This window comes from Chrysemys picta, chromosome 2 (assembly GCF_011386835.1).
Source record: "Chrysemys picta bellii isolate R12L10 chromosome 2, ASM1138683v2, whole genome shotgun sequence".
NCBI classification, from domain to species: Eukaryota; Metazoa; Chordata; order Testudines; family Emydidae; genus Chrysemys; species Chrysemys picta.
The window spans coordinates 257,459,685-257,480,447 of record NC_088792.1 but is presented as its reverse complement, the minus strand read 5'-3'; the positions used below and the strand labels follow the sequence as shown (position 1 = coordinate 257,480,447).

Genomic DNA, 20,763 nt, shown 5'->3' with positions numbered 1-20,763 from the left:
GAAAAATGTATTGATAGATGACAAGAATGCACTGTGCTGTAATTGACTTTATCCAACAACAGAAACTTCACATACAGAGGACAAGGAAAGCTTAAAATTCTCTAGGAAACCGGTAGAACTGCAAAGCACTGATGTACTTTTTAAAAGATAAATATCATTGACCAACCAAATGAAATATAGACCGAAAGATACTACTACTTAACTCTTGCAGTCCTTGTCGACACTAGGAAAATTAGGTCCTGTAATTCAACACCAGTGCAACTCCACCAACAATAGCTAAGTGCAGACAGGTTTTATCCAACATGTCATGGGCAGGTGGATTAGAGGTCCCAAGATGCAGCCCTGTAGAACATTTTTTGTTCCTAGCACTTTACAAACATTAATTCTCACAAAATTACATTCTTCGGACTGAAAAAGAGAGGTTCAGTGCCTTGCCCAAGAGTTCAGAAGGTGTGCCAGAGTCAGGATTATGATTTATATAACACCATACATATGCATGACATTTAGGATTATGGCACTGGGATTAGATCCTCACACAGTCCTGTGCTCAGACCACTTGATCATTACTAATAATTCCCCTCCCCACCCAAAAAAGTCTACATTAAGATGCAGCTAAGGTTAAGAATACATAACAGTAATTTAGGGTAAACTACATTGCAGGGATTAATGGAGATATCCTATCCTATCTCCTAGAACTGGAAGGGACCTTGAAAGATCATCAAGTCCAGCCCCCTGCCTTCACTAGCAGGACCAAGTACTGATTTTGCCCCAGATCCCTAAGTGGCCCCCTCAAGGATTGAACTCACAACCCTGGGTTTAGCAGGCCAATGCTCAAACCACTGAGCTATCCCTCCCCCCCATATGTTGTAAGGAACCCTAAAAGAAACATCATAAAAGCAGAGTTAAGATTAAAAGAAATCCAAACAAACTTATGTATCGGAAATATGCAAATAAGATACCCAAACTATCTTAACTTCGCCCTGTAGTGATTCTATGAAATAACCATAAATTATGATTAGTACAGAATAGTGTTTTTAGTCCCAAATTAAACGGATTTTTAAAGACATATCTGATTTTTCATTTTCTCCCTCATGGTAAGTTTTACTGTATGGGAAGTTTGAAGAGTCTGCGTTCATCCACTATAAAGATCATTTGGAACAAAAATATGATCTGATACACTGTGCTAAATTTCTTAAAGGACACATTTTAAAGTTACTTTTAACTCGAAATGAACTGATTTACTTGTGAATTCTCAGAAAATTAATTCTGTATTCAACAAGTAAATACTGTAATTTTAGAGGTTGGGGGATATATTGTATTCTTCATACATAACAAAGTGATTGCTTCAAGAGCAAAAGAGAGACAAGGTGGGTGAGGCAAGGTCTTTCATTGGACCAACTTCTGTTCGTGAAAGAGACAAGCTTTCGAACTTATGCAGAACTCTTATTCAGGTTTGGGAAAGATACTCTGAGTGTCACAGCTAAACACAAGGCAGAAGAGATTGTTTAATATAAGGTGTTAACGTGTTGCAAGAGACCATAGAAGGTAAAATGGGCAGTTAACACCACCTCAGTACTAGGACAAAGGAAGGTTAGTGGCTTATTGATTGAGGTAATGAGCCATAAATAAGTACAAAAGGTACAAAACTCAGTTCTACTTTAACTATAAATGTAACAGGCTATACCATGATTACCATAATTTGGTTTCTCATAGTACCCACAGTGTGCCAGTAGCTGTCTCCAAACACAGGCAGACAGTCCCTTCCCAAAAGGGCTGTTGAGAAATATCCTCAGCTTATGTAAACTGTCTTAACTGTTTAGACTTCAGTGGACCTACACTGATTCACACCAACTGAGAGTCTGGCCTTACAATTTTAGGCCCTGACTTTGCAACCTACTTCACATGGGTTAGCTGTGTGTGACACAGAAATCCACCCTCATGGAACAGCTAGTTGAATAGAAGCCCAAGACCATGCTTCTCTCTCAAATGTATCAATCTACAGTAGAACTCTGAAACAAAGATATGGATTCAATGTTTTTCTTGATTTTATCTATGTAAGCCTCTGTCTGTACTGCTGTATTTCTGAAAAATATGGATGACTATATTACAAAACACTGCTATATGATTATCACCTTGTCATTTTAAAATATAACTTTGTTTGATTAACAATTGAGCCCCGAAATGCCAAACAGACTTCCAGCCCTGAAAACTAAATTATCTTTGCTTCTTTTGATTACTCTGTCCAGAACCTGGAACCTAATTTCTGCTACTGTGCACACCTCAGGAAGTTTCTTTTTCAGTGCCGAGTCCCTGAGGCATATTCCTCCATACGGTAGGGTTACCATATTTCAGCAAGAAAAAAAGAGGACAGGAGGAGCCCCGCCCTAGCCCCTCCCACTTCCCGCCCCCCCAGAACCCCCAACCCTCCCCCCGTTCCTTGTCCCCTGACTGCCCCCTCCTGGGACCCCTGCCCCTAACTGCCCCCCAGGACTCCACTCCCTATCTAAGCCTCCCTGCCTCTTGTCCCCTGACTGCCCCAACCCTTATCCACACCCCCACCCCCAGACAGACCCCTGGGACTCCCACGCCCCATCCAACCACTCCCCACCCCCTGACAGCCCCCCCCAGAACTCCCAACCCATCTAAACCCCTCTGCTCCCTGTCCCCTGACTGCTCCGATCCATCTCCCCACCCCTGCCACCTGACAGCCCCCCCCAGAACTCCCAAACACTCCCCCCCTGCTCCTTGTCCCCTGACTGCCCCCTCCTGGGACCCCTGCTCCTAACTGCCCTCCAGAACCCCACCCCCTACCTAAGACTCCCTGTTCCTTGTCCCCTAACTGCCCCCTCCTAAGACCCCCCCCAACTGCCCCCCAGGACCCTACCCCCTACCTGTACCCTGACTGCCCAAAACTTTCTCCACTCCCCCCAAAAAGCCCCCCCCGTTTCTTGACCTCCACCTCCAGAACCTTCCTGCCCCCTGACCTCCTTACCCTGCTGCTCAGAACAGAGTGTTGGGCTCTGTGCAGCCGAGCCGGACACGTGGCTGAGCTCTCCAGCACAACAAAACTTGGTCCCTGGCCCTGCACAACAAAACCCGGTCTGGCCCTGCACAGTGCTGCCGGACTGGGCTGCAAGGGAGCTGCTGGCTCAGAATGCAGGGCGGATCCGGCTCCTCTACAGCTGCTCCTGAGTCCAGCCCGGGACTTCCCTGCAGCCCTCCCAGGCACTCGCTCTGCTAATCCCGGACATTGTGAGTGCTTTACAAATTCCCCCCGGACGCTATTTTTAGCACACAAAAGGAGGACATGTCCGGGGAAATCCGGACGTATGGTAACCCTACCATACGGAGGTTAATCGAGGATTCTCAGCTGGTGTTCAAATTGCACATTTCATTTATCTTCAGGGGATTGAAGCAGTACTTGATCCAAGATTTGGAAATACTGACCAAAACAATACTGAACTGGCCTATATTTTCAAAAGTGACAAATGACTCTGTTTCATTTTTGGTGGAGGGGGAGGTAACTTGAAACACTTTAAAAAGGGGTCTGATTTTCAGGTGGCGGGTGCTCAGCACTTTCTGAAAGGCCCCTTTAAGTTATCCATAAATTGGGCAAATAAAAATGAAGACATCCAAAAATCACTAATCACTTTTGTAAATTTAGTCCATAAAATGCTACATTTTATTTTCTAAAATATATAGATAACTGCCGTTGCTGTTTCTTTTTTTAAAAAAATATAACAAAGTTTAATTTATAATTATTGCACAAGAAGCATGTTCCAAATTAAACTACAGACCTTGTTTTTTGTTTTAAATATACCTGCTCTTTTCAGAAGTGTCTAGCAGAGAGTCCATAACCTCCCTTCTATGTTAGTTCTTCTTCTCTGAATGAACAAGTAATTCCCACGAACGTTAATCAATATAACATGCACATTACAGGGTGAGAAAGATCCATCCATTTTAATCAAGTGTAACTAGATTATAAACCAAGGAATCAGTAAAGTGCCAATCCTGTAAAGATTTATGCACATGCTGAGCTTTATACATCATGACCACTGACTTTAACAGCACTACTCATAGTGAATAAAGTTAAGCACATGCATAAGTCTTTGTATCACAGGGGCCTAATTTCATAGGCGTAGTTTGACTTCTATATCTGGGGGGAGGACTCCAGTCAGGTCAAAAGAGCCATGTGTGGTGGGAGGCAAATTCCGTTCCTACCCTGACAGGGGTGCCATTTCAGATTTTTGTTGGGGGTTGGGGGTCTGACTTTAATCTTGACTCCAGGGGCTACTTAGGGCAACTGAAAACTCTAGGGTATTTTTGCAGAGAGTAACTTAGAAATTATCTGACAGGAACACTGTATCTGATTCCGATATCAAGAAAGAAAATTAAATAAATATTAGACCCACTCAGCTCTAACACTAACATGTTCTGACATCTTGCGGCAAGTCTCTGTGGTTAGGTTTAAAACTGTAATGTATATTCTTACTCAGATACTCTTACTAAAGTCAGAAGGGACCACCGTGATCATCTAGTCTGATCTCCCACGCATTGCTAGGGTGACCAGATGTCCCAATTTTATTGGGACAGTCCCGATCTTGGGGGCTTTTTCTTATATAGGCACCTATTACCTCCCACCCCCTGTCCCGATTTTTTACACTGGCTATCTGGTCAGCCTACACATTGCAGACCACAGAACCTCACCCACCCACTCCTGTAATAGACTCTTAACCTCTGGCTGAGTTACCGAAGTCTTCAAATCATAATTTAAAGACTTCAAGTTAGAGAGAATTCACCATTTACACTACTTTAAACATGCAAATGACCTGTGCCCCATGCTGCAGGGGAAGGTGAACCCCCAGCCCAAGATCTCTGCCAATCTGACCCCGGGGGAAATTCCTTCCTGACCACAAATACGGTAATTTAGACCCTGAGCATGTGGGAAAAACCCACCAGCCAGACACCTGGGAAAGAATTCTCTGTAGTAACTCAGAGCCCTCCCCATCTAGTATCCCATCTCCAGCCGCTGGGGACTTTTGCTACAGGCAGTTGCCGATGGGCCACACACCAGTGTAGGCAGTCCTGTCATACCATCCCCTCCATAAACTTATCAAGCTCAGTTTTGAAGCCAGTTAGATTTTTTGCCCTCACTGCACCCCTTGGGAGGCTGCTCCAGAACTTCACTCCTCTGATGGTTAGAAATCTTCACCTAATTTCAAGCCTAAACTTGTTGATGCCAGTTTATATCCATTTGTTCTGGGGTCCATATTGGTCCTTAACTTAAATAACTCCTCTCCTTCCCTGGTATTTATCCTTCTGATATATTTATAGGGAACAATCATATCATATCTCCCCAAGCTCTCTGAGTCTCCTTTCATAAGGTAGGTTTTCTATTCCTCAGATCATCCTAGTAGCCCTTCACTGCACCTGTTCCAGTTCGAATGACTCTTTTTTAAACATGGGAGACCAGAATTGCACACAGTATTCCAGATGAGGTCTCAACAGTGCCCTGTATAATGGTACTAACACTTCCCTCTCTCTACTGGAAATACCTTGCCTGATGCACCCCAGTACTGCATTAGCCACACTGCCGCATCTCATTGATAGTTCATAGTCATCCTGTGATCAACCAATACACCCAAGTCTTTCTCCTCTTCTGCCACTCCCAACTGATAAGTCCTCAGCTTATAGAAAAAATTCTTGTTGTTAGTTCCTAAATTCATGACCTTGCACCTTGCACTATTAAATATCATCCCATTTCTATTACTCCAGTTTTCAAGGTCATCCAGATCTTCTTGTATGGTATTCCAGTCCTCCTCCATATAGGCAATAGCTCCCAACTTTGTGTCATTTGCAAATTTTATTACCACACTCCCACTTTTTGCCACGGTCAGTAATAAAAATGTTAAATAAGACTGGTCCCAAGGCAGATCCCTAAGGAACTCCACTAGTAACCTCCCTCTAACCTGACAGTTCACCTTTCAGTATGACCTGTTATAGTCTCCCCTTTAATCAATTCCTTATCCATCTTTCAGTTCTCTTATTAATCCCCACCTTCTCCAATTTAACTAATAATTTCTCAAGTGAAACTATCAAATGCCTTACTGACATCCAGGTAGATTAGATCTACTGCATTTCTTTTATCTAAAAAATCAGTTATTCTCAAAGAAAGATATTAGTAACTTTGTTAGTACCTCTTGAATACAACAATTGAAACAATTGTGGAAAAATCTACAATTACTTTCCATCATTTAGTCTACAGGTCTGTCGCATCTTATGCGCATTTAACATGCACGATTTCAAGTTTACGCGGTCGGCAAAAACAAAAAAAAAACAAAAAACAAAAAAAAGAGAAAAACAACAGTTTTAATACTATATCTGTAGTGTGGGCGATTTCGCCCGCCATTGAACTCAATGGGGTTTTGGCTATACGCAGTTTTCGCTTTACGCGCTAACCGCGGAACGGAACCCCCGCGTAAGATGAGACAGACTTGTACTTACTTTTTGCAGTTCACCAAACTTGGAACAGATTATTTAACTTTAGTAAACATCCTGACTGTCCTTTCTTATCTTAATCACCTACTAATCACTCCATTTATAAACAAAATTCTGACTCCCTGCCTCCGTGTGCAAGCTGGGAGCAGTACATCTCCTGTTTTCTCTGCAGAACTCATTACATTGCACACTCACAAAAAAAAAAAAATAATAATAATAAAAGCAAGTGGAATGCTTCTGTCACTTGAAAAGTCACATTAACAACACTGAATTTCTCTGCAAAAGAACACTCTTTAATGTTAGCAACAGATAAGACTATAGCCCCCCAGTGAGCAATAAGGAAGTCAGAAACTCTGTTCCATCCAGCTAAAGAACACCTGATTGACTGGCCACCAATGTGGGGATGCCTTCCACATACTAGTTAAAACATTTGAACTGAATGATGGCTTTAAGCTCACCAATGGTGTAGTATCTCTTCAGCTCACTCCTCCGTGGATTGTGCCTTTGTGTATTTGTGGTGTTGTTCTGCTCCTCTTCAGAAGCAGCTGTGTTAGTGACAGGTATCAATTTACTGGCTTGTGGGGCCTCTTGTGCTTCTGCTGCCAGAGGGTTGTATCCTTGTGCAGTAACATCTACAGACTGGGACTTTTTCTTTAACCTAGAGGCAAAAGAAAACATGTGCTATTAATCCTTGTTTTATAGCTACAATATTGAACTGCTTTTACTTTACAAAGAAAAGTGATGCAATAAATCAACAACATATTTATATTACAGTAGTGCCGAGCAACCCCAACTGTGATCAGACTGTCTTTGTGGTAAATAAGTAGTGAGATTGTAAACCCATTGGGGCAAGAATGATCTAAACACACCAGTCAGATAAGAGATGGGAGGAAGGAAGTATTATTGTCAGAACTGGGGGAACTGAGGCACAGAGAAATTAAGTAATTTGCCCACGGTGGCACAGGAAATCTCAGAAATGTAGGACTGAGAGGATCTCAATAGGTCATCTAGTCCAGTTCCCTGCACTGAGGCAGAATTAAGTGTTTATCTAGATCACCCCAACAGGTGTTTGTCTAACCTGTTCTTAAAAACTTCCAATGACAGTTTCCACAACCTTCCTAGGTAATTTGTTCCAGTGCTTAACTACCCTAACAGTTAGGAAGTTTTTCCTAATCTCCGGGGATCCTAGAAATCCATTTCCCACAGAAAAACGCAGAAAAGCACAGAATTTGCATCTTTAGAGAATATCTTTAGTTTTTACATTTTGTGAAAAAATAAAAACGTATACACTAGAACCCTGTTTATCCAAGCCCCCATTATCTGGCTCTCCGTATTAACCGAACTGGGGCTGATACCCGAGCTCCGGGCAGCGGGGCTCAGGCTGTCAGTCCAGAGCGGCACTGCTCCAGCTTCAACGGAAGCCTGAGCCCCACCATCTAGGGATCACAGCATGAGCCCCACCGCCCGGGGCTGAAGCTATTTGCCCATTCTCTGGATTATTCAAATTTTAGATTATGCAATCTGGCCCGGTCCCAATTAGACTGGATAAATGAGGTTCCATTGTGTATTGTGGCTTGGTAAACTAAAGTTCAGCGTTCCATTTTAATCCCAGAAAAACACAGATTTTTATGTTGTTGTTTTTTTTATTAGAGAATTTTGGTTTTTCTATCACAGAAAACTAGGATCCCTACTAATCTCTAACCTAAATCTCCCTTGCTGCAGTTTAAACCCTTTACTTCTTGTCCTGTTCTCAGTGGTTAAGGAGAACATTTTATCACCTTCCTCTTTATAACAACCTTTTACATACTTGAAGACTGTTATCATGTCCTCCCTCAGTCTTCTCTTCTCTAGACTAAACAAATCTAGTTTTTTCAATCTTTCCTTGTAGCTCATGTTTTCTAGATCTTTTATAACTTTTGTTGCTCTCCTCTGGACTTTCTCCAATTTGTGCACATCTTTCTCGAAGTGTGGTGCCCAGACCTGGACACAATACTAAGAAGACGCCTTATCAATGCTGAGTACAGTGGAAGAATTCTTCTTGTGTCTTGCGTACAACACTCCTGCTAATGTATCCCAGAATTACCTTAGCTTTTTTCACAACAGTATTACATTGTTGACTCTTATTTAGTTTGTGATCCACAATAACCCCAGATCCTTTTCTGAAGTACTCCTTCCTAAGCAGTCATTTCCCATACTGAATTTGTGCAACTGATTATTCCTTCCTGAATGTAGTACTTTACATTTGTTCTTATTGAATTTCATCCTATATATTTCAAACCATTTCTCCATGTAAAGTTAATTTTGAATTCTAGTCATGTCCTCCAGAACGCTTGCAACTCCTCCCAGCTTTCGATCGTCTGCAAACTTTATAAGTGTACTCTCTATGCCATTATCCAAATCATTTAAGAAAATAACTCAGACAGATCTCTGCAGGACTGCACTCAATATGCCCCTCCAGCTTGATTGTGAACCACTAATAACTACTCTCTGAGTACATTTTTCCAACCAGTTGTGCATACACCAGATAGTAAGTTTGTCTATGCTATATTTCTCTAATTTATGAGTAGGTCATGTGAGACAATATTAAAAGCCTTACAAACGTCAAGATATATCACATCTACTACTAACCCTCATCCACAAGGCTTGTTACCCTGTCAAAGAAGGATATTGTGTTGGTTTGATATGATTTTGTCTTGACAAATCCACACTGACTGTTACTTATCACCTTATTTTCTTCTCAGTGCATACAAATTGATTTTTGATTATTTGCTCCATCATCTTTCTGGGTACCAAAGTTAATCTGACTGGTTTATAATTCCCTGGGTTGTCTTTATTCCCCTTTTTATTGTAAGGCACTATATTTGCCCTTTTTCAGTTCTCAGGGATCTCTCCTGTCCATCAGGAGCTCTCAGAGAGAAATTGCTAATGACTCAGAGATCTCTTCAGCAAACTCCTTAAGTACTCTAGGATGTATTCCATCAGGCCCTGCCAACTTTTCTATTTTTGCCTCAGATCCTACCCCATTTACACCAATGTCCACTATGGTAGCTGTGCAATTACTGCTACTTTTTTGGTAAAAACTGAAACATTTAAAATTTTGGCCTAGCTGCATTTTTTGTCATTGTCTTTCCCTCCTCATTGAGTAATGAGCCTACCCTTTCCTTGGTCATCCTCTTTCTTCTAATGTATGGCAGAGCCATAAATTGACTCCAGATCGTCCCAATCAAATGCCTTAGTCACAGACCATCAGTCCATAGTGACTGTAGTTTCATATTTTTCCTACTTTACATACAGGTATTACATCACAATTATTATTTTGTTTATAGTAGTTTCAGGTCCCAGACAAAACGAGTAGCGATTTCTTCCCCTAATACATTAAATTAACTAAAAACTTTTATTAGGATACAATAGTGTACTGACTAGTGAACCATGAACAGAAACAGACAGAGAGAAAATGCATTTACAAATGTTGTCTTTCCAGTGTCTCATGTACACATTGAGCTTCGTGATATGGCTGCCACCCTCAGCATGCCCTTCTGTGATTACATTATCTAAACACGAGTTGCAATAAAATTATTCAGCCATTAGAGCACACAGTGCGGAATATAAACACACTGGCTGGGGGCTTGACTACCAGGAAAGTTATATTGGTACAAGCCAAGGTGTGAATTTAATAGAAATAGTTATACTAGTATAAGTCAGCATGTGTACACTCTTATATATAAAAGTACCTTTGTTCAGTTTTAGCTATGCCACTTGGGAAGGGGTTTAAGCTAAATCTAAAAAAGCCATTCTTATACATGGCTAAGAGTGTCCACACAGGAATTTATACCAGTATAACTATACTGATATTGTTATGCTTATAAAAAGCACACAGACTCTTTTTAAAGGGGATAAGGCAATATGCCATGTTTATTGAGAGTACAATTTAAGCATTAAAATCAGCATATGCTTCCATTCATACACATACATGCACACCAAAAGGTTCTGCAGCCGGATCTTATAGTCACCAGTCCTTAGTGTTGCTCAGTCCGTTCCAGTGGCCAGCTGAAACTGCACATGAGAGAGCGGAGCTGGGCCTCTGTCGAATGCGTTCGAAGCGCCACAGATGCAGAACGAACCCAAAGTCCCATGGAAATACACCCTTCTTTTATAATAATACGTTCCCATACAAGTCTCTGGACCTTGTTGTGTCACACTGGAGCTGTTAATCACGAGGTAGTCAAGGTTGCTCCCAATCAGCATTATTTGGGTTGTTACTGAGAGTATCCGCAGCTGTTTCTTGTCTCATCCCTCTAGTTCCACTCTTTATCTTGTCCTTGGGGTGTATGCCTTTGCTTTAAGGTCGTCAATCTGCCATCCGGGTGATTCTGATAATAAAGTTGGTGCCTCTCAACTCCTTCACTCCCTTCTTAACCATCCGGCCCAGCTGCCTTTTCTCAGTTAATTATCATACATTCTTCATTCACATATCAAACAGTAAATAAGGCAATAATTAAAGCCATAAAACTTCTATCCGTCTAAGAACAATCACTAACACAATCAGCAAAGAATAAACTCAGAACAATTTCTTCTTACTAATTCAAAGCTAGCAAAATGGAGTATAAAGCAATATAAGCAAAATGGAGTACAATTTACTTGAGACAATTTCTTCCCATTAAGCTTTTGCCCTACAATACAATGGGTAAAACTTTCCTACGTAGACAATCCCGATCGTCAAAAGCCACGTAGGGGATTACAACAACTGATTCCTATTAATTTTCAGTAGGAGTTGAGTGTACATCACTCAGATGGCTTTGAAAATTTCAGCTGCTGCATTCAGATGCTCTACAGATTGTTACAACAGCAATGTAAAAAAGTAATCCAGCCCACCCAATTGTGCAGGAGAGAAATTTACAAAAAACAGAATCATATTGAAGATGGTATTATACAGTCAGCATCCAACATTTCAGGAACCCACCATATACCTATAAACTTAAAATAGGAGCTGCTATGATACCGTAGTCACTGCTGGCTGAGAAATGTTCATGTTTTAATGAAGTGCACTGCACTGGAATTGTCAGGAGTGAAAGAAATTTTTCAAAAGTCAAATGTTGAATGAAATGTTTGTAAAATATATATACCTGATTTTATTCTAGAAATAAAAGGGATTTGTGATACTGCATTATAAAATTACTTTGAGACAGAAGGATGTTGTGACCCCTGGGCAGAAAGGGTTAAACATCCTGCAAAATAAATGACTCACATTCAACTCTTAAAGACATGTGGGGAGATAATGTTTGTTTTTGTGTATTTACATATATATGGGTAGTAGTGGACAATGTAATCAACGGTCCCTGTCCATGCTGTATTCTGCTAATTCAGAGATCAAAAGAACATTCTAGAATTTAAATGAATTGTAAACATGGGATATCTCTGTATTCATCTCTCATTGAAATGTATAGAAAATAATTTGTAAATGGTGAACGAACAAGCAAATTGCCTTATCATCCAAATTATCTTTTATTCCCCGAGGGACTCCAAGTTGTCAAAGAGGACATGAAATTGTATAAAAGATCCTTGGGTCCTGATCCTGTTCATCTCAGATCTGCTTAATGCTTCATCGGGGAAGCTTAAGCCACCAGATTGGGATCCCAGTGCTGACTGGTCTTCCCTGATATGATACTGGACATTGGACTATAGCCTATGAACTACTTCTGAAAGAACTCTTTGCAACTACAAAGCTATGTATCTGAACCTCAAGAATTAAACTCATGTCTGTATGTATATTGATCTTTTAACTCATACTCTCTCTATTTTCTTTTTAATAAATTTCAGTGTGGTTAATAAGAATTGGCTATATGCGTGTATTTGGGTAAGATTCTGGAATATTAATTAACCTGGGAGGTAATGTTCTACCAATCCCAAAGGATCGGACACCTTTTCTTTTATATGATGAAATAAGATTTTCAGAAATCTTCATCATATATTACTTGGGTACCTGGATGGAAGCCTGAGGCTGGGTCTTTAAGGGAACGGTGTTATTGGTTTTTGGGCAACCAGTGAGGTAATAAAGAAGCTGTTTTATGCTGGCTTGGTAAATTTAAGTATTGAATTATCCACCAGCTTTGGGGTTTGTCTGCACCATTCTTTGAAGTTCACCCTAATTGAATTACTTTAGCTGGCCCCACTGGGACCCCAGTCACAGATGTTAACAATGCTGAACCCAAGGAAGTTTTGTTTTGCCAATTAAAAGTGTCAGTGCCCTGTGATGTGATGCTTAGCAGCATTCCTCTTAACTCGATAGTATCTACTTCCAGGAATGTTTACTCTATTCACTGGTTGCAATGGATGAAGGTGCTCCTAATGTCAATGCAAGGATATGGTTTAAGCAGGGAGATGGGTTTAGTAATTATTATAATAATAATCATGATTGTTATTAATTGTCAGTAAGTTCTACAGGACAGGACCATCTGTAATGCACATCACACTCATTTTGGTAGTGTAACCCTAATAAATATATAATAAGGCCCTACTTCATTCACAACATGCACACATAGCGTGCCCCATACACATTTTTTTGCAAATGAATGGCTATTAAATAATCTTGGAGAGTTTGGGGATTCACCTGCAGTTCTACAGCAATTTCCAGAGTTAGCAGATACAGCAAAGCAATCACTATCAATCTTGCCTAATTCTGTGCATGCTGAGTATGCAGTATCTCAGTATGGACAAGTCTTCACAAAGCAAAGACAGGGCACGAAGGAGACCACTGTAGCAGGGTACACTGCACTAACATTCAATGCCTGTAAAATGTAAAAGGCTAAAGTGACTGCACTTGATTTCTTCAGCAGATGTGTTATGACTTCTAGTCTTCTGAATTTTATATTGTACCAGGCACTTTTTTTAAAAAAATGAATGTAATATAGTTGCAGCAAAATGTCTGGTTATCAAAAATATTAGCAGGCAGATGATAATACTTGAGGGTTTATATCGTTTCAACAAAAACTTTTCTTAAACAAATAGGTCTACTCTGGTTTTTCCAAATTACTGTTATTCATAAAGGTCCATTATTACTTTTCTGTAATTTTCCATGTATTGTCTGCAACTCAGCCACAATTACTGGAAGATCATCCTGTGATTCAAATAGGGCCTTAATAATGAATGAGGGGGTCTAATCCAAGGACAAATGGCCCAGATGAGTAGCTGGGTGTGAGTTTCTCCACAGGGCCAGGAAGCATGACTGACTGCCCTCCACTTCCTGTCCTGACCCGGCTGCTCCAATTGTTAAAATGGGCTTCTTCAACCCGAGTGCCACCTCACTGGGACAGGACAGGAAGACTGATGCCAACCTTGCCTCTCCTCTGCTCACTCCCTGCATGCTGTTGTTCAGGAAGCCCTGTGGAGATGCGGAGAGCAATTCATGGGTATTGCTGTGGTCAGGTAGTGCTGCTAGGAGGGTCTTTGTCCATCCCCCGTTAGCGGGGACATTTACTCCTCTGATGGCAGTATGCAAAGCATGAAGAAAACCTCCAGAACAACTTGATCCTGACTAATCCAATGCTTGTGAGACATATCCATGAAAAACACTATGTGCTCCCCCCCGCCACACACACACAAACCCAAATCAACCTGGCAGGGACATGTACTGTGATCAGAGGATGAGAGGCCACCAAGGAAAACCCAGAGTGCTGATGGAAACTGGTGGCAATTGAATAGGCAGCACTCTGCTGATGGCAGCCCTGATACAGCAAGGTACTTAACCACCTGCCTAACTTTAATGGGTTAATGAGACTAATCACATGCTTAAAGTTAAGCACAGAATTCAGTACCTTGCTGAACCAGGACTCAGTCAGTACTGAACCAATGCCCCAGAATAGTTTTAGGTGCTGCTATGCTACTGGACATGCCATATTTCAGAAGAGACTAAAGAAATGTCCCAATATCTTTTCCACCATTAATGTTTAAAGGGTCTATGGCATGTTTTTGGAAGAAAACTTATATCAGGAATTTGTGACGTTGCCACATTCCAATTTTGAGCAATTATGTTCTGCCAGTTTGAATCATACTCCCACTGTGGTTTCAACAGGCTACAAACCTATCTGTGAGACAGTTCAATTAAGAGAGCTGTAATTTGCAATGTAAAACTAGTTAATGGACTGGCTTGCTGCACAGTGCAGCACATGTTGATCGTTGTTATGAATGTGATATGCTTAGAAGTAAATTACTAGCACAGCTTTGCTTGCCTATATTTTATAGTGATACGATGACATTTGCCGTCCCTTTTGAGAAGGAAAAATGCCAGGTGACTTCTTCACAATACCGTTCTGTCATTGCAGCCAAAAAAATACGTTTCCACCAAAAGCATCCCCAAAGCTGACCAATAAGTATTAGAGTTTAATCCTGCAAGGTTCTAAGCACCTCCCTATCTATGTCAGAAAAGCCATGACCATGATAAACATACAGACTTAATCATAGGGTGGGCTCCAGAGTCAACTGCACAGATAAGGCTGTTTTGAACGCAGTATTTAATTTTAATTAAAATAAAACACTTTTGATTACATTTGAATTCTATCACCTCAGGCAAATAACCTTGAAGATAAACATCCTACCTACCTACCACTGCTCAAGGCATTTGATAGCAATGGAAACCCCCAGTTTCTTGCTGCTTATACCATGGGGTTACAGTGGCTTAGCTAAGGAGACATAGCTATGCCACTGCAGCCTCCGAAGTGTAGACAAGCCCCCAAATGGGCACTAAGTCTGTTAAAATACCACTTTATTCATTCCCACGCTCAGAATCCAATCAGGGGCCTGTCAAACAACCCTTTGACTGTACAAAAACAAATACTTGCTTTGACCCTATTGACACAGGACTTCATTTTCAATTCTATAGCAAGAAACAAGCATTTTATAATCAAGCCTCGTTCTAAGAAATTTGCCCTATTGACTGACAATACTGCATAATAGCACATTCACTCTTCACCACTTCTTGCAGGCATGAGACCAGAATGAGTACCATTTCAGGAGAGCATAAAAGTCCAATTTGGGATTTGCAACATAGGCAGCTCTTGCAAAGTTAAATGCTCATTATTCAAAACAGTCAAATCAGCAGAAACAACATGAAAAACCCTGTGCTTGACAATAGGCTAGGGATGAGGGGCTAGATCCATAAATGTAATTAGGCACCTGCCTCTTTAAGTGCCAAAGTCCGCCATTTAGGCACCATTGACATTCTCAAAACCAGTGCTCAGCTGGCATCTAGCTCCATGTGGTTCTCAACATTTTTAGGCTCAGGACTCATTTGTAAATCTTGATGGGTTTTCATGACCCAATGAATAGGTTTAGTGCATTTATTTACTTCTGGCTACTAAATATTTCTTGCCCACAAAATATAATATACATTAACATAATAAACACTAAATAAGTACATTGTGTGTACCATAGCTCCTGCAGTTCCTGTCCCCGGGCTTCGCTCCCTGCTCTGTGCATTGCAACTTCTGAGGTCGCAGCCCCACTCAGGTTTGGCATGGCTGGGCTGACCAGGCCAAATTTGTATGAATAGCATTATGACCTGGTGTATGGGTTCACAACGCCACTCAAATTTGGCCCAGCTTACCCTCCATCACCATGACTGAGCGGTGGCTGGGCCAAATCTGAGTGGTACTACGACCCTATGCACTGGGTCCCAATACCTGAAGGGAGCCCAGCCCAGCCCAACCACATGGGACCAAAGCCACAGCTGCAAGTCCAGTGCAGGGCACGATCTGCAACCCTTTCTCTACAGTGCTTCCCCCCAGGCCTCTCACCACCCAAGGGCAGGACCTGACCTCATTTCTCCCCACCACACTGGGCCTCCCACAGGACCCTTTGACTAGGGTTACCATCTGTCCGTATTTCCCCGGACATGTCCGGCTTTTGCGTCTCTAAATAGCCGTCCGGGAGGAATTGGTAACAAGGTTAAAATGTCCGGGGTTTTTTTCTCCCTCGCCTCCCTCCCTCCCTTCCATGCAGAGTGTGGCTGCTGATTGGGCGGCTAGGCCGATTGACCCATTCCCACTGGCCTCCAGCATCCAGAGCCCTCCCCTGCTCCCCCCTCCCTCTCTCTGTAGTCCTCTGTAACACACAAACCGACCCACGTGGAGCCAGAATGGTAAGAGGAGTGGGGGGGGGGGCAGTCAGGGAGTGGGGGAGTGTTGGATGGGTCCCCAGCCTCCACCTGCCACCCCCCCTCCGTGCATCCCCCCCTCAGTGGGTCCCCCCCCTCCCTGTCTGTCTCTCCCTTGTCTGCTGTGCTGGCTCTGGCAGTACACGCAGACAACTGCTGTCTGCTGCCCCCGGGTCCTAGTGCCCCCATCCACTAATGGGAAGACAGGCTGCCCTTACCCTGCCCTTCCACCCTAGCCCTGAGCCTCTCCAACACCCCAAACCCCCCAGCCCCAGCCTTCATCCCCACACACCCTAATCCTCTGCTCCATCCCTGAGCCCCCTCCTGCATCATGAACCCCTCATCCCCAGACCCACAGCCCTCACCCCTGCATCCCCTCCTATCCCCAAACTCCCTCCCAATCCCCCTCCCTCTTCCCACACACCCCCTCCTGCCCTCAAACTTCCTCCTAAAGCCTGCACCCCCTCCCTTTGCACCGCCTCTCACCCCCAAACTCCATCCCAGAGCCTGCACCCCTCACCCCCTCCTGCACACCCACCCCCTGCCCCAGCCCAGAGCCTGCACCCAGCACCCAAACTCTATCCCAGAACCTGCACCCCTCCTGCACCCTAATCCCCAGCCCAGGACCTGCACCCCAGACCTCCTCCCCCCACCCAACCCCCCTCCCAGAGCCTTAGGCAGGTGGGGTGGGGGGTTCTGGGCACCACCAAAATTTCTACAACCCTGCCACCCATGCGAGTGGATAAGGGTCAGGGCAGTCAGGGGACAGGTAGGGTCCTGGGGGGGGCAGTTAGGGTAGGGGGTTCTCAGCAGGGGACAAGAAGCAGGGGGGGTTGGGGTTCTGAGGGGAGCAGTCAGGGGGTGGGAAGTGGGAGGGAGTGGATGGGGCGGGGCTAGGGCGGGGCTTTCCCCCCCCCCCCCCCCAGTGTCCTCTTTTTTGTTTGTGGAAATATGGTAACCCTACCTTTGACACGTTCTGGCCACCCAATTTTGAGTTGTGACTCACGGGTTGAGAAACCCTGTGTAACCCTCACATCTTCTGGGTGTGGTGTTCTGTCCCATCTAGTGGCACCGAGAGCAATTAATGAGTCTGCTCTACAATGTTGGCTTTTAGCTCATGCGGTAGAAGCTCATGCTTTAAGCTCCAAGTGGTAATGCTGCCCCACAGATAACAAGCTACTCCAGTGATTCCCAAACTTTTTGGTCACATGAGCCCATTTTGACACTTTGTTAATTCCCATGTCCCCAGACAGCATGGGGGATGCCATTTTGCAGAGCAAAGCAAAATGGTTTTCTCCACACAGCACAACCCCGCATGCACCATACATGCAAGATCATGCTGCATGGACACCAAAATGGCATCCTCCACATACTGGAGATCACGATCTATTGATGGTGCAGCCCCACTTGGGTCACAACTCATTGTTTGTGAACTGCTGAGCTACCTGGCGCTCTCACTGAAGCCAAAGCCCTGATCACCACAAAGCAGGATTCTCAAACGAGGCATTCCCCACTTATCTTGACTACCGGGATGAGGATTCCAATAAGGGCAGGGTACCTGAGGGTTAGGCATTGCAAAGCCTGAGTTCCTTTGTGGCTCTAGCTAGAGGTGACTACAGCTGTCAGCTTCTGTGTTATTTCAGAGTTTTCTGTTTTTAAAAATAATGGGAAAACTAGAAAATGAGTGACCAAGGGAGTTGTACAGCTGTTACTCTATCCATTCCACAGGAGCCTGTAACTAACTTTTCAGCAACATTTGACACAACTGAGCAAAAGCCTTTTTCAATATTGTTCCATTTGACATGTATGGCCCTGCTGCAGTCCACGCCTGGACAGAATGGCAAGCAAGCATTTCAATGGCATCAGTGCGACTCGTATGACTTGGAAAAGCATCTTATCAATATACAAGAGCTAACAAGAACTAACTTGTGTATTTCGTGTGTTGTACTGAATACAAGGAGCAATACTTGAATTAAAAATTGCATAGACATTATGATGGTCTATAAGTTGTCCTTCGGTATAACTACCCTAAATAGAGAGCACTGTGATTGTTAATGATTAGAGGATTAAATCAAGGCTAAGCCCCTGCCTATTTTATCACAGAAGTTCAAGAGGAGAAAAAAACAGGGTAATATAAAATAAAAAGCTTGTACTTCCTTGAGTACCAAAGCAGGCATGAAATCCCAAGATGGCCAAAGATCATTGCTTGCGGAAGGCTGTTTGGTGGCCTATGTAAAAGGAGTTGGTGCTCAGTCCATTGCCCGGTGGACACGCATCAGACAACAAAACCACAATTTGGCAGTAGCTGACCAGCTCATCCAACAGGCCCAGAACTGAATGAGAATGAAGACTGAATTACCGCCCTGTTGACTGATGTGGTCCCTCAAGGGTTGCAGCGCATTAGTGGGGTGCATGAGAGGGGATACTGCACTGGCACTCACTCTAGATGTACAAGGAAGGCTGAAGCCCCAGTTCCAGAAAGGAGGTACATCTTTCAGAAACACTGTTTGATGTGGTGCACAGGCATTAAACAAAGATACATTTCACACATCTGCTTGTGTAATTCAGTTGTGTCACTGCTAATGTCTCATTAAAGCAAGCCATTTGTTTCTGTTTATACCACACGGTATTTTATTTAGAGCGGATGTCACATGCTTCATTAATTCCAGCCATCAGAGACTGTCTATGCAGTAAATCCTCTGTTGTACTAACTTACTGGTATAGGGGCAGTTATACCAAGTCTGTCCCATAGTATCCTGCCAGAATACAGATTTCCTAGGTTTTGCTCATTTAGCTAAACAGGGAGGGATGTGTGGTTCCTGAGTTGTATGGTGATATATACTTGTGCATAGCACGATTTTGTAGGAAAAAACACCACTCAGGATACAGACTGTTTTCAATGAACCACTTGCATTTTGTATTGTAGGCCTTGCATGTAGAATGAAAGAAAACAGAAGTCAGGAAACAAAAGTTAACAATGGACACAGCATTAATTCACAAATGGCCTTGCAAATAATATGTAGCTAGTAGATAAAGAAATATTAAGAAGAGAAATGTTTGATACGCTTACAGTTGCAGCTTTGCTTACTAGCACACTTTAATACTTTGGTAGTTCATGATATTGACAGGGATTGGTTCACAAAATTGACAAGTCAATTGTAAAGTGTGTGATACTGTGTACAATGTAATGTGAATGTGTTAGTCTATTTTAGAATATGTAGATAATCTGATTTATAATTATGTAATTTGTAGTTGTGGTGCACCCTAGCCCATCACCCTACACCTGAGCCCGATCACCTCAGGTACGGATTTATGAAATGTCAATAAAGAAACCTCAGTGATAAGTGCGGATTCAAACCAGGCTTTGGATACCAGAGAACTCAATATAAAGCGTTCTACCAAAACTCAATAAAATGCTCTGGATAAGCCAAGGGGAAAAGGTCTCGGAGGGAATCCCTGCATATATATAGCTCGTTGTGACACTGCAGCCAATATTCTTCATAGTGATATTATGATATGGTTATAGCATAACTATGATGCATTTTATGCAAGATGGATCATGTGAGATGTCATCGGAAAAGTTATGATTTGCTGAATATGATTATCCTATTTGTATGTGTAACGCTGACAGACCCCGTTCATCCGTGGGTGGGATCGAACCGGGGACCTCTAGAGCTTAATGCATATGCCTCTATCACATGAGCTAAAAGCCAACCAGCTGTTAGCTAAGGCTGTAGAGCAGACTCATTTTCTCTCTCTCTCTCTCTAAGTGGTCTTGGTGCCACTAGATGGAACAGAACCCCCCACCCAGGAAGTGTGTGGGTTACATATGCATGTATCATTTTTGTATCTGAAGTTATGAATATTGACTATATATCTGTATTTCAAATGTAGTTAACCTGGGTAACGCCCACCAGACAAGATGCTTTCAGTCTAGATTGGGGTAGGCAAACTTTTTGGCCCGAGGGCCACATTGGGGTTGCAAAACTGTATGGAGGGCCGGGTAGTGAAGGCTGTGCCTCCCCAAACAGCCTGGCCCCTACCCCCTAACCGCCTCCTCCCACTTCCCATCCCCTGACTGCCCCCCTCAGAAGCCCCGACCCAGCCAACCCCACCGG

The 20,763-nt window shown here is 43.0% G+C and overlaps 1 protein-coding gene and 1 long non-coding RNA gene across 10 annotated transcripts in view; both read right to left on the bottom strand.

Annotated features, from left to right (window-relative positions):
• The window catches only part of OXR1 (oxidation resistance 1), a 512,712-nt gene that overhangs the window by 247,589 nt on the left and 244,360 nt on the right, over positions 1 to 20,763 (bottom strand). For 7 of the 9 annotated variants that reach the window (XR_010598952.1, XR_010598951.1, XM_065586020.1 and 4 more), the window contains exon 3: positions 6,957 to 7,156. Coding sequence is in view for 6 of the 9 variants with exons in the window: in XM_065586020.1 (XP_065442092.1) it covers positions 6,957 to 7,156 (200 nt within the window). In the remaining 3 variants the exon portion in view is untranslated. Of the gene's footprint in view, positions 1 to 6,956; positions 7,177 to 20,763 lie in introns of those variants that run through there. The other 2 variants (XM_065586017.1, XM_042843991.2) reach the window with 1 other exon arrangement.
• Positions 10,467 to 20,646, bottom strand: LOC135981789 (uncharacterized). Its single transcript, XR_010598954.1, has 2 exons — positions 17,610 to 20,646; positions 10,467 to 16,345 (listed from the first exon to the last, which is right to left on the bottom strand). It is a non-coding gene; the product is annotated as an uncharacterized LOC135981789 (long non-coding RNA).